The sequence below is a fragment of the Furipterus horrens genome, unplaced genomic scaffold (genome assembly GCF_987537825.1).
Source record: "Furipterus horrens unplaced genomic scaffold, mFurHor1.1.pri manual_scaffold_16, whole genome shotgun sequence".
NCBI lineage: Eukaryota > Metazoa > Chordata > Mammalia > Chiroptera > Furipteridae > Furipterus > Furipterus horrens.
The window spans coordinates 156,038-170,202 of record NW_028327186.1 but is presented as its reverse complement, the minus strand read 5'-3'; the positions used below and the strand labels follow the sequence as shown (position 1 = coordinate 170,202).

Below are 14,165 nucleotides of genomic sequence, written 5' to 3'. Positions count from 1 at the left end.
TGCACTGGGCTTGGCAAGAGGTGAAGTGGTGGATGTGCCTGGGAGGACATTGAAACAGCCAGAAGAAATGATACACATAAAAGAATAGCTCCACCCCTGGCCAGTGTGGCTCAGTTGGTTGGAGCCACGTCCTGTAAATAGGAAGGTCGTGGGTTCGATTCCCAGTCGGGATGCATACCCAGGAGGGTTCCATCCCAGGTCGGGGCACGTACAAGAGGCAACTGACCAATGTTTCTCTCTGGCATTGCTCTTTCTTGCTCGCTCTCTCCCCTTTCTTTCCCCCACTTCCCCCTCTCTAAAATATTTCTCTTCCCCCTTCCCTTCCCCCCTCTCTAAACTCAATATAAGCATGTCCTTGGGTAAGAATAAAAAAAAAAGAAAGCTTCATATAAAAGGATAATATCTATTCCTGAGGAGGGTTTTGTTGTTGTTGTTGTTATTTTTATGTTAATTAATTTATTTCTGATTCCAAAAATACTTGTATCAGGTATTTTATTTATTTATTTATTTATTTTTTAAGTATATTTTATTGATTATGTTGTTACAGTTTAAAGTTGCTTTTGGAAAAAAGTGAATTGTCATTTCAAAATTCTGAACTGTAGCCTATAAGTGCTTGTGGGTAATTAACCCAGCGGGTCTGAGTTTTCTGTGCCATTTGCGCTTTTTCAGGTCATGGGGTTTGGTCTGTACCTGATGGATGGGAGTGTCAGCAACATCTATAAACTGGACGCCAAGAAAAGGATAAACTTGTCCAAAATCGACAAGTTCTTCAAGGTGAGTGACATTTCTATTGATGTGTGTCCAGTTTGAATTTGGGGTGATATATCAATGACCATGACCTGTCCTGGGATGGGGGGTGGTTGGCGGTCATGCTCCTGTCTGTGAAGGTGCCTGCACCCCGCTTGCCCCCGCTAGCACTGGTTCTACCTGGGTGTGAGACTTGCATGAAAGGGATTGTGCCGTGTGTACTCTGGTCTGGCTGTTCACTCACTGTGTTAGACATCTCTCTGGGAGCCCACAGCTCTGGTTTGTAGGTTTTCATTGTGGTATCACAGTTTATTAATATTTATTCATTCTGATTTTGTTTTAAAGATTTTATTTATTTTCAGAGAGAGGGGAAGGGAGGGAGGGACAGAGGGAGAGAAACATCACTGTGTGGCTGCCACTCCCGTGCCACTCAACGGGAGACCTGGCCTACAACCCAGGCCTGTGCCCTGACAGGGAATCGAACCAGCAACCCTTTGGGTTCACAGGTTGATGCTCAATCCACTGAGCCACACCAGCCAGGGCAGTATTTATCCATTCTGTTATGATGGGCATGAGATCATTTCTGCGCTTCAGTTGGTATGAACAGTGCTGCTCTGACTTTGTGCATGTTTCTGTTGGCCATTTAGCCCCAGGTGGGATTCGGGGTCACGGGCATAAACATTTCCAGCAGTAGTAGACACAGCCTAACAGTTTTCTCACATGGCTCTGCTGATTTGCGTTCCCACCGGCTATATGCACGCATTCCCATTGCTCCACATCCCCACTGACACACAACACTGTCACTTTTTTGGGGGGGAGGCATCCCGAAGGGTGGGTGTGTCATTGCGATGTTATCGGCTAGTGTTTTCTTGTGGTTCGGTTGCTGTTTTTTGTAGTGACTTTTCATACTCTAGCACTTGGTGTGTTTCCTTTTATGAAGTGTCACTTCAAATTTCTTGGTGTTTTTTTTCCTCCTGTTGATTTGTAACTCTTCATGTATTCTAGGTACATGGCCTTTGTTGGATGCATGTGCTCTAAAATACAGGCGTTCCCCTCCCCTATGTGACTCCCCTTTTCACCTTCTTAAAGGTGTCATTTGGTAAATAGAGGTGCTTAATTTTATTACAACCCAATATGTCCATCTTTAATGTCCATGTTGAGAAATTTTTGTGTACAACGGGCTCATGAGATTTCCTTCTGGATTAGCTTCTAGAAGCATCATTGTTCCTTTTCCACCCAGGTCTGTAGTTTCTCCCTGGAACTGGCCTCTGTATGGTGTGAGGTAGGGGTTGACATTCACAGATTTTTTTTCTCCATGGTGGATATTCGGTTGACCCTGCCCGATCATTGCAGAGGCCATCTTTTCCCGTGTTATTCTGCATGACGTGGGTCATAAACCAGGTGTCTGTCTGTCTGTGACTCTGTCTTAGGTTCTCTGTCCTGCCCCACTGGTCTCATCCGTGCTCCAAGGCCACACTGTCCTAGTGGCTGTGGTTTCCCAGTAGAATAGGTCCTCTTGCCAGGAAGTCTTCAAGTTATGGTCTTCAGGATTGTCGTGCGTATTGTCTGTTCGCCTTTCAAAATGCATTTTAGAGCTGGCTTGTGATTTTCACACGTGCATACTTCTTGTGAACCACTTTCCTCTTGGAATATTGTTTGGGATTCCATTGCATGTATAGTTAATGTAGGGTAAGTGGACTTTTTAAAAATACCAAGTCTTCTGATATATGAACCTGATATATTTCTCCATTCACTTAAAACTTTCTCCATAATTTTTGGTAGTATTTTTACTTAGAGATCTTGTACATATATGTTTTTAAAGATTTTATTTATTTAGTTTTAGAGAGGGAAAGAGAGGGAGAGAAACATCAATGTGTGGTTGCCTCTCACACGCCCCCAACTGGGGACCTGGCCCGCAACCCAGGCCTGTGCCCTGACTGGGAATCGAACTGGCGACCCTTTGGTTCACAAGCTGCCACTCAATCCACTGAGCCACACCAGCCAGGGCTCTTGCACATATTTTGTCTAATGTATTCACACATATTTTTAAGTGTTTTGATGCTATTACAAATTCTTTCTCTTTCAGATTTCCTTTTCTAATTGTTGCTAGTATATAGGAAGAACCATAGATCTCACCACAGTTAGGTTGGTTTTAATATTTGCAACAGTTTATGAATTTTGGTTCTTGTATTTTGTTCTCGAAGTGAATGTGCAAGCTGTTCACAACTTCTTTGCACTAAATGATTTGCAGAGATAGCACTCAGCCCGCAGTAATTATTAGCATTAGTCATTCTGTGGTTATGCATTGGGTGACTAAACATAAGCGATGACTCATTCTTTTTGTTTCTTTGTTTGAATACAGCAACTCCAGGTGGTTCCGCTGTTCGGGGACATGCAAATAGAACTGGCAAGATACATCAAGACCAGCGCCCACTATGAGGAAAATAAATCTCGGTAGGAGAGCAGCTGCCCAGTTAGAACAGTCTGCCATGTTCTCACTGTGGGTTTCTGACACTACATATTTATCTGATGATGACACCTTTACATTCTCAGGCATCTGGGACCGAATGCCTGATACAGTAGCCCTTGCGGTGGCTGTTTACATCTAAATTCCTTAAAAATGTAATTGAGTTCCATTTCAAATGTTTACTAGTTGGTGGCTCTTAAAAAAAAATTTTTTTTAATTGACTTTAGAGACAGAGGAAGGGAGAGAGAGAAAGAAACATTGACTTGTTCTACTTATTAATACATTCATTGGTTGCTTTTGAAACATTTTTATGTATTTTAATTTATTGATATTTAAAAATTTTTTCATTTATTTATTTTTAGAGAGAGGGGAAGGGAGGGAGAAAGAAAGGGAGAGAAATATCAATGTGTGGTTGCCTCTCAGGCATCCCCAACTGGGGACCTGGCCCACAACCCAGGCGTGTGCCCTGACTGGGAATCAGACCGGTGACCCTTTGGTTCACAAGCTGGCGCTCAATCCACTGAGCCACACCAGTCAGGGCTGATTTTCTTTTTATAAAGAGAGAAACATTGATTTGTTGTTCCACTTATTTATCAATTCATCAGTTGAATTTTGTATGTACTCTGACTGGGGATCGAACCCACAACCTTAAAAATCTAAAAACCATTGTGTATGGCTCGGGCCGTACAAACCCTGGACGCGTTCGGCCTGTTTGCCAAGCTCTGTGCTAACTTATTTCCTGGGAACCACCATTCCGTCTGATAGGTGAGCCTGTTAGACAGCTTCTCACCCTTTTCTGAGACACGTTTAGTAAGCTGAAACCTCTTAGGGCTTCACCACCAGCTCAGGCTCTGGTCTGGAGCAGGAGCTCGTTTCCATGGGATAAAATCCCCGCCTAAGTGAGTTCAAGGCAACCACGTGGCGGCTCTTTACGCCGGCTGTTCTCCTGACAGATGCAAATAGGCTCCAGGTTAGAGGTCATGGGAAAGTCAGTAAGACAATCGGGAAACAATGAGTTTGGCATACTTAATATTTTTCTGTTTAATCCTTATATGCAGACTTTTTTTTTCTCATTGCTTTTAGAGAGGAAGGGAGAGAAATATTGATGCAAGAAAGAAGCATCGATTGGTTGCCTCTTGCATGTGCCTGAACTGGGAATCGAACCCAGAACCTTTTGGTTATGGGACAACACTAACCAACTGAGCTGCGCGGGCCAGGGCAGTACTTATTTATTTTGTTTTTAATGCAATTTATTGTAAGTTGCTAATGTTTAATTGGTATTAATAGGCGTGTTTAGCAGCCCTCTCAGGAGCCTGAGCATGCAGCAGTCAGCTCTGAGCCAGCCCCAGTGGCCCAGAAAGGGCAAGGCAGTGAGGGGACGAATGTCAGCCCTCAGGCTCTGGGCTCCATCCAGGGCCTCTGGAGCTGGATGTGCTGTTTGGGACCTGCAGGGGACACCTGTGTTTTGAGAGTGGACCCCACGCAGGGCCTGGGCTTTGCATGCTGATTGCAGACTTGTGGAGCCACCTTGGGTGATGCCAATATAACCCATCATCCTACGTGGAATCAGAAAGTTAGAAAGCGCCCGAGTGCTGGCCTGGGAACCAAAAGGTTACCGGTTTGATTCCTGGTCAGGGCACATGTCTGGGTGGTGGGCAAGGTCCCCAATTGGGGGTGTGTGAGAGGCAACCAATTGATGTTTCTCACATCGATGTTTCTCTTCCTTTCTTTCTGTCTCCTTTTCCCTCTCTCTCAAAAATAAAATCTTTAAAAATTAAAAAGAAGTTAGAAAGGAATGCTGCTTGAGATGGATAGTCTGAAAAAATGGTAACTGCATTTGTCCCCTTCAGGCATTGGGGACCAGCTGGATAAAAATGGCAAGGGCATCAGCGCTACCTGCGAGGAAGCCCCAAGGCCGGCCTTTCCTCCTAAGACCTGCAGCAGTTTTAATTCTTATTTTTAGAGAATAAAGTTTGTATTCACTCTCCAAGAAAGGAGAGGAATGTGGTGTGAAGAGATACACTAGCATTGAGGGGTGAGGGCTTTGAGCTTTTATTGGATTATAATTGGATTAAAAAAGGGTGGGGGGTTACTGTTGTGTGGCCCCTGGGCTGCACGAGGCTGCAGTTTGCACCAGTATCTCCTACCAGTGGCTGTAGGGAGTGGTTGGTTCTGTTCTTGCTTTTCAGTAATTTCCAGTCAGATCACTGGCTGTGTGAAGGTGGGTGAGGAGGAGGCTGTCCCCAGAATCTGGAGAGACAGGGAAGGATTACAAACCTCCCCAAACCCCACAGAGACAGGGTTGGGGATTAGCCCGGGTCGAGTTTCCATTGCCCACTGCTCCCCTAGTCGCAAGCCTCAGGAGGCCAAAGGTGAGGGAGAAATAGAGAATGTCCCCATATGGGCCACCAAAATGTTAGGGTGGCCGGTGATGCAGGCTGGGAAGGAGTTCACAGAGAAGAAAGTGTAGAGAAGGAAGTTTTTATTCACTGTCCAAGAAAAGAGAGGGGCAGGGTATGGAGCGCTCCACCAGCCTATTTCTCAAAAAACTTCCTTCCCACTAATGTGTGTCTGTTTGCTGCTGAGATGGCGTGTTGTGCTCGTAGGTAGTTACGGTGATACCGCCTAGCTTCCAGGTCATGTCAGTTTTCCACTCTCCCAGCAAGGGTACTGCGTGTCCCGGAGTCCCTGGCTGACTTGTTTGCTGCTGTGGCTTACTGTGTTCCCGTGTGAGTAATCCAGGAGCGTCAGTCCCTGCTGGCCTGCAGAAGTGTGGCAGCGAGTCCTTGTTAGGACAAAGTCCTAAATCCAGCAACAGCTCTCAGCTCTTTAGAACGCAGTTTATTTGGGTTTCTTTTGTTTGTTAATTTTATTTTTCAATCACAGTCCGCATTCAGTATCACTTTGTATTAGTTTCAGGTGTACAGCATCCTGTTCGCACAGCCATGTACTGATAATCTACAGAGTCCCCCTGATATTTTCAGCACCCACCTGGCCCCCTACGTAGTTATTACAATGTTACTAACTCTGCTCCCTGTGCTGTAACTTACATCCCAGTAGAAAATAGGTTGGTGATTAAAGGGAAATTATGATGACTTTTCAAAGACAGAATGAGAAGGTTGGACAGAGACCCTGACCCAGGCCATGGGGCCAGGCCAGCTGCTTCCTCCCTGGGCCTCCATCTCCTCGCCAGGCTGCGGGGACCTGGGGACAGTGGCGGGCCGTCCAGCGTGCGTCCGCGGCCAGCGCAGCCCTGCGCAGGCGCCCGTCCCGGTGACACGTTTCCCTCGCCACCAGGTGGACGTGCACGTCTTCGGGCAGCAGCCCCCAGTACAACATCTGCGAGCAGATGATCCAGATCCGGGAGGACCACATGCGCTTCATCTCGGAGCTGGCGCGCTACAGCAACAGCGAGGTCAGAGCGCGCGCCCCGCACGGCACCTGCCGCCCGCTTTGCCCTCCGTCCCCAAGCACTGGCTTGAATCGCCTTGCGAAACAGAGATTAGTACCGGGTCTTCAGAGGCACCCATTACAACACAGCAGGGATCCCAGAGAAAGGGCTGAGGAGGGACCCTGAGTTAAGGGGCGTTTCCTAGTCTAGTCCCATGTTTCCAAGGCGCTAGACGGGGTGCAGAGGGAGGACGTCCTGGGTGCCCCGACGCGGGCTGGTTGTGTCTCCCCACCTGCCCAGTGTGGCGCCGAGCCTGTGGGGGTGCAGGAGGGGTGTGGCATGGGGGAGCCGCGGGGATGCCTCTTCTCACAGTTCAGCCGGCAGGACGGTGACACAGCTTGCCTGCCTTAAACCTGGATTATATTCTCTCGGGGTTGGGAAGGACCAGGTGCTCTTTCACGGTAACCAACTTCCCAATTCTTCGTGGGTTTGCATCGGATCCTCCCCTTAACCAATCCATTCCTAGATTTTCCGGGGTTCAGTGCCGTTTATCCAATCAGGTCCTTTTCCCAGGCTAGGCTCCACCCCTCTGGTCGCCCTCTTGGCTCCTACCGCGCATGCCTCGTCGTAGAAGGCCGTCTCCCTGCACCGTCTTGGCTCTGACTGCGCATGTGCCCAGCAGAGGACTGTTCCCCTATGTAGTTTGGCCCCTCCCACCCTAATCCAGAATGACACGGAATGACCCTCCCTGCCTGGTAGTGGGGTAGGTCCTAGGGCGGCGGATGCAGAGGGCTCCTGGGATGGTGCAAATGCTGCAGCTTCCTAGCAAAGCAGGCTATTGCCTGACTCAGCTCCCTAGTTTATTACATTGGGTTGGCCAAAAAGTCCGTTCAGGTTTTTTCCGTAAAAGACCTTTTTCATTTTCACCAATAATTGTATTGATTAGGCTATTTTGACCATGTCAGCTATCTCCAGCTATTGGTTTCTGGTGGTTGGAGGCATAAGACAGCAAAGAATTATTTGGCCAAAATGTCAATGGTACCAAGAAACTTCACAAAGCACTTTTGACACACTCGATCTGTCACAGCACCTTCTCCATGCACTGCACAAATCTTTTATTTGCATTTCAGTTGCATTTTTACCTTTTTTGAAATATTAAAGCATAATATGCTGAAATGTTGCATGTTTTCTTCCATTTTCAATATTAAAATGGCTTCACAAAAATTCACCAATTTTGATGATTTTTTTTTTAACGTATGCTGCTATGACAGTTGTCACAATACAATCTAACAGAATTGTTTCAAATTACTTTAAAAACAGCTCCTCACTACTAGAGCCATTGTACAGAAAAAACTAAACTTTTTGGCGAACCCAATATGTAGTGCGTGATTCCCTTTTCTCCCTTCCTTTATTAATATCTAGCCACCTCTGCTAACAGCCCTGTCTGCCACATCCTGTGCTCGGTGCTTCCCAAAAAAGGCCAATATTCACTAGATCAAAGTTTGAAGCAGGGAAAGGTTTATTGATCAAGAAGGCCTAGCTTGAGAAGATGGGGGGACCAGTTCTCAAGTCCATTTTAAGAGAGCTCAAAGGTCCAGTGTCTTCTATACCAGGGAAGGGAGGCTTGCTGAGGAAGTAGCGGGTGGGACTGTAGACAGCCAGGCCCCAGAAGGGCTCCCAGGAAAAGCAGAATATACAACAGTCCTTCTATATCGCAGTTCACTTATCACGGCCTTACTGTATTGTGGGATTTTAAAAAATATTTATTTATTGTAGATTTTTCATTATATCGCGGGATTTTGCAGTACTGTATTCGTATGTTGTTAAAGTGACGTACGTTTCAGAGTGTAGAATATGTTTAAGAACATAAGTAGTGTTTATAAAAGTGTGGAAAGGTTAATAAGGGATTGGGAACGGTTAAGGGACTGGGAACGGTTTATAAGTGTGTGGGAAGGGTTTATAAAGTCTTAAAATATATATAAATACTAAAATGTAAGGCTCCTACTTCATGGATTCTCACCTATCGTGGGGGGCATCTAGAACGTAATACCCGCGGTAAGTGAGGGATCGCTGTGTTTCTCAAATCCCCCTGCTGCTCTGGCTTCATCACTTTGTGAGGCATTCCCCACCTCCTCCCTGGCAGAGGGGCTGCTCAAGCCTCCAGCATAATCACTAGGCAATTAGCACATCTATAGCAGGAGCTGTTAGCCTGAGGCTTTCAGAGAGGAAGCGTTTCTGTCTGTTTCATCTTGGCATGGACAGCTGCCCTCAGGGGGCCCTGCGGTTGTCAGCCTTTTGCTGCAGGGAGACTCCTGTGCTCCACCATTTCACATTTTTGTGACAGTCCCTTTGGAGGAGGCTCCTCGACTGGGTTTGACAGGTCAGGGCATAAACACAGGGCTGGTTTTTATGGATCTGGGGTGACTTCTTGATGCCCCTGTGATGCTCTAGGTTGTCACAGGTTCCGGCCGCCAGGAAGCTCAGAAGACCGACGCTGAATACCGGAAGCTCTTTGACCTGGCCCTGCAGGGTCTGCAGCTGCTGTCACAGTGGAGCGCCCACGTGATGGAAGTGGTAGGCACCTGCTCTGCCTCGAGGTGGCCCGGAAGTGCAGGGACCTAAGAGGATGTCTCCCCACCTCCACCCTCAGTGGGTTGCAAATGCTTTTCTATCCAAACTCATCAAGAAATTGACTAAGTGATATTTTTTCTGCATTAATTTTGGTCTTTGGATCAAGAATAAGTTGGCTTTTTATCTGGGGCCCTAGAAATAAGGTTAGGTATCAATTTAAATGGAAGACAACGCGACATATATTTTATTTATGTGTGTTACAAATAAATAGCCAAGTCTGTTAGAACATAGTGATAGAATTATGTACCGTTATGATGATTTTGAATTTACATTTCTCTAAAGAGAGTTTTCTCTGGTATCGCAGCCACCAGTTTCTTTTGTGTGGTGTCCAAAAAGCGGTTTCTGATGCCACGTAAAGATTTGGATACCTAGAAGTCATGGGTGATATTGTTTAATTATTTTCATTAGAAAAATTTTATATTGAATGAGGACATGATTATTTGAAAGGCAACTTTTATTTTTTTTAATGGTGAGGAGAGGCCTAGAGTTTTCAATATTCCACACAAAATACCCAGGCCATTTTCCCTGGTATATTCCTTAAATCTCTGATATCTCTTAAACCTGAACTCCCATGGCCAGACTGGTTTTATGGAGATTCTGTGTGTGTGTGTGTGTGTGTGTGTGTGTGTGTGTGTGTGTGTGAGAGAGAGAGAGAGAGAGAGAGAGAGAAGAGAGAGACTTTTAGATGCAGCAAATAATAGAAGGCTGGTCTTTTTGGTAGTTTTGACTATGGTCATGCCCATCAAAATGTTAACAGCAAAGGTACCAAATGTTAGACTCAGTTTGGCAACCTCAGTTCTTGAGTTTGGGTGGGGAAGAATTCAGAGCCAAGGAACTCAAATACAAGCACAAGTTTATTTAGAAAGTCAGAGAGCTGGAAGAAAAGTTACAGAGACAAAAGAAGGGCTCCTGGAGCTTAGGAGAAAAAAAGGTAAAGAAAATGTGTCCTGGGAAAGGAGAGTGGGGAAGGCGTGGGCATGAGAGAGAGACAGACAGAGAGCACGTCATTGGTTTTACCTGATTTCCAAAGGCAAGGATTTTAGGGGAGGTCTAGGGAGGATCTCAATAGAACATGCATCAGCTCTCCAGGTGTGACCTTTCAAGGTCATGGTCTCCACTGATTGGTTGGCACCAAGGCTGGGGGTTCTCAGTCATTGCAGGTGGCCCTGACGTCAGCCCCGGTGTCCCGCCCCCGCCCGCCTGGCCTTGCCGCTTTTCTGGGCCCGGAGCTGAAACACCACCGAGGCCCAGGTGTTACCTCCAGTTTGCCCCGAACTCCGTCTCCGTGGTCAGCAGGCCCGGGGCTCTGCTCCTAAGATGACTGGATGCGGGCCAGAACCTCTGCGGCCTGAGGACTTCATGCTCAGGGAGTGGTCGTCCGAGGGCTTGTAGGGGAGTCGCAGGAGGCTGTTCCTCCTCTCCGGGGGTCTACCGCATGACCAGCAACAGAGGGTCTACAACTACATGACCAGCTACATGCTAGGAGAGGAAAGGTCCCCCAGGGGGCAAGGTCCCACATTACAGTTGTCCATTGCTGGGTGCCCGGGGCTTTCCGCCCTGGCCTGTGGCTTCTGCTCTGCCCCTGTCTGTAACTGCCTCCCCCACCACAGCGGCTCAGCCGTGGGCAGCAGGTGTGTGCATATCCCTTCTTTCTGACCGCCCCAGTATTCGTGGAAACTTGTGCACCCGACGGACAAGTACTCCAACAAGGACTGCCCCGACAACGCCGAGGAGTACGAGCGGGCCACGCGCTACAACTACACCAGTGAGGAGAAGTTCGCCCTGGTGGAGGTGAGCCTCGTCTGCGCGCTCTGGCTCCGTTCGCTCCGGCCTCCAGCTGCCTCCCCTCTCAAAAGCAGAGGCAAACCGCAAAGCAGACTGCCTTTTTTCTGCCCTTGCTTCTGTGTGGGGCGGCCCTTTGCATCTGTCACATGGTCCAAACGGAATGAAACAGGCTGCGGGTTCCTGGTCTCCTGCTCCCCTGGGGCGGATCGGGGGCGTGTGAGCTGTGGCACAGGGGACAGAAGCAGCCCTGGCATCTGAGATCCCCCATCCCCTCTGGAGCTATGGAGTCACCTGCTCTGCTCTTTTGCTGGGCAGTGGGCCCTGCATTTCCCTGTCCGCGTCCTTTTATTGCTGGTTGTACTTTGCCTGCCTTGCTTAAGAAATCTTCGCGTACCCTAAGGTCATGAAGATCTTCTCTTACTTTGCCTTCTGGATGTTTTGGAATCAGTCTGCCTTCACATTCAGATCGCTTGCCATCCTGGCCGCGGGTCCTGGGGCCTGGCCTGCGTGTCCTGCTCACTGTTCTGGGTTGTGGGATTGTTGGTCTCTGTCCCATGGCCCCTCTATCTCAGTTACTATAGTTGATTCTGGGTGTAGGAAAGCAAGTCTTTCTGTAAGAGTTCCTCAGATAGTCTTGCCCTTTGTATTTTCATGTACTTTTTAAAATCACTTTTTATCCCAATGAAACGATTAGAATTTTTAGTGAGGATACAAATAAACCTAGAAATCATTTTAGGGAAAATTGACAATTTAGAATATTAATACTTTATGACAATGGTATATCCATCCACTCGTTTAGATTTTCTTTAATGTCTCTTTTAAAATCTGTGTAAAACTTGCATGTCTGGGGTGCATTTTATTTTTGGGTGTCTGATATTAGATGGTATATTTTTAAATTTTTCTAAATGTTTGTTGCAGGTATTTAAAATCTAAATTATATTTGGCATTTTGCCTTGTATCTGCCAACTTGCCTAAGCTCACTTATCAATTGTAATATCCATCGATTCTTTTGGATTTTCTACTTACATAATCATATCATCTGGAAACAATGGTTTTATTCTCTCATCTTTCTTTCTTTCTTTTTCTTAAGTCACACTGTAGAATCCCTGCTCATTAAATAGAAATAGGCCTCAGGCATCCGGTCTCTGTCCTCCTCTCAAAGGGAAGGATTTCAGCATTTCACCATCTAGTATATTTGCTACGGGTTTCTCATAGCCACGCTTCCTTGGAGCAAGGAAGTTGCCTTCGCTTCCTTGCTTGCTGAGAGATTTTTCTCATGAATAGATATTTTATTAAACACTTTGCATCCGTAGAGATACTCACATGGCTTTTTATTCCATTGATGTGATGAATTTACATTGACAGGATTTTTAAAAACCAGGTTGGATGTCAAGCCAGCCTTGCATTCCTGGTATAAACTCACCTTGATTGTGATATATTGTCCTTATATATTGCTGGATATAGTTTACTAATGTTTTGCTTAGGATTTCTGTATCAAAGTTAATGAATGAGAGTGGGTTTTGCTTTTAGTGTTTTATTTTAGAGCACTTGGATTTGCAGAAACATTGCAAAGAGGTACAGTGAATTCCCACTTAACCTACACACATTTTCTTTTTTTAAAAAAAGATTTTATTATTTATTTTATCAAGAGGGGAAGGGAAGGCGGGAGAGAGGGAAAGAAACATCAATGTATGGTCGCCTCTCATGGGCCTCAACTTGGGACCTGGCCTACAACCCAGGCGTGTGCCCTGACTGGGAATCGAACTGGTGACCCTTTGGTTTGTAGGCCAGCGCTCAGTCCACTGAGCCACACCAGTTAGGGCGCATTTACCTTTATTAGTAATCTTACATTAGTGGTGTTACAGTTTAACAAACCAAATTATATGTTATTATTAGCTCAAGTCCATACTTTATTCAGACTTCTTCCATTTTCCCATGATGCCCTTCTGATCCAGGATTCGTGTTTAGCTGTCATGAGTCCTTAGGCTCCTGAGCTGTGACAGACTTTCCTTGGTTGTTTTCCTTGTTAGTTTGAAGGACCACGGATCAGGTTTTTTGTCAAATCTCCTCAGTTGGGTTTATCTGATTTTTTTTTTTCATGATTAGACAGGGGTTATAGGTTTTGGGAAGGGGGACCAAAGAGCCAAAGTGCCATTTTCATCACGACACGTCACAGGTACAGGCTGTGGACGGGACTCCTCACTGCTGATGTTGACAGCGATCCCTGGCTAAGGGAGTGTTGCTCAGGTTTCTCTCCTGTGAGGGGACACCACAACTGCCAGCTGGCTGTCCAGAGTGGCAGCGCTGTCCCATGAATCTGCCGGCAGTGGGAGTGGCTCTCGCTTTCTCTGAGTCCTTGCTGACCCTTGTCATTGTATTTTCGTTTTTTTTTTTTTTTTTTTTTTTAAGATTTTATGTATTTATTTTTAGAGGGCAGGGAAAGGGGGAGAAAGAGAAGAAGAGAAACATCAATCGGTTGCTTCTTGTATACATCCTGACTGGGGACCAAACCTGCAAGTCAGGCATGTGCCCTGACCAGGAATCGAACTGGCAACCTTTTGCTTTGCAGGGTGATGCCCAACCCACTGAGCCACACCGGCCAGGACATTGTTTGTCTTTTTGATTCTAGCTACCACTAGATGCTAAGTGGTATCGCACTGCAGTTTTGATTTGCATTTTTCTGACAACTAGTGATGGTGAGCATATTTTTATGTGCTTATCGACAGTTTGTATATCTTCTTTGGGGAAATATCTGTTCAGATTCTTTATCATTTTAATTGGCTCATCTAACTTTTTATTGAGTCTTATACATTCTTGATACCAACTCTTACCAGATGTACGATTTGCAATATTTTTTATGGGTTTTCTTTTTACTTTATTAATAGGGCCTTTTGAAGTGTAAACATCTTTAATTTTGATAAAGTTCAGTTTTTTAGTCTTTTTTTTTTAATCTTCACCTGAAGATATACTTTTCTTCCATTGATTTGAGAGAGAGAGAGAGAGAAACATCAATGTGAGGGAGAAACATCGATCACTTGCCTCCTGTACATGCCCAGACTAGGGCTTGAACTCACAACCTAGGCATGTGCCCTGACCGGGAAATGAACATGCAACCTATTGGTGTGTGGGACGACCCTCCAACCC

At 46.1% G+C, this 14,165-nt stretch overlaps 1 protein-coding gene across 2 annotated transcripts in view; it reads left to right on the top strand.

The window, feature by feature from the left end:
• Positions 1-14,165, top strand: part of CYFIP1 (cytoplasmic FMR1 interacting protein 1) — a 95,542-nt gene that overhangs the window by 42,854 nt on the left and 38,523 nt on the right. For both annotated transcript variants that reach the window (XM_090263742.1, XM_090263743.1), the window contains exons 9-13: positions 670-774; positions 3,110-3,201; positions 6,512-6,629; positions 9,057-9,179; positions 10,902-11,027. In XM_090263742.1, the coding sequence (XP_090119868.1) occupies positions 670-774; positions 3,110-3,201; positions 6,512-6,629; positions 9,057-9,179; positions 10,902-11,027 (564 nt within the window). The remainder of the gene's footprint in view (positions 1-669; positions 775-3,109; positions 3,202-6,511; positions 6,630-9,056; positions 9,180-10,901; positions 11,028-14,165) is intronic.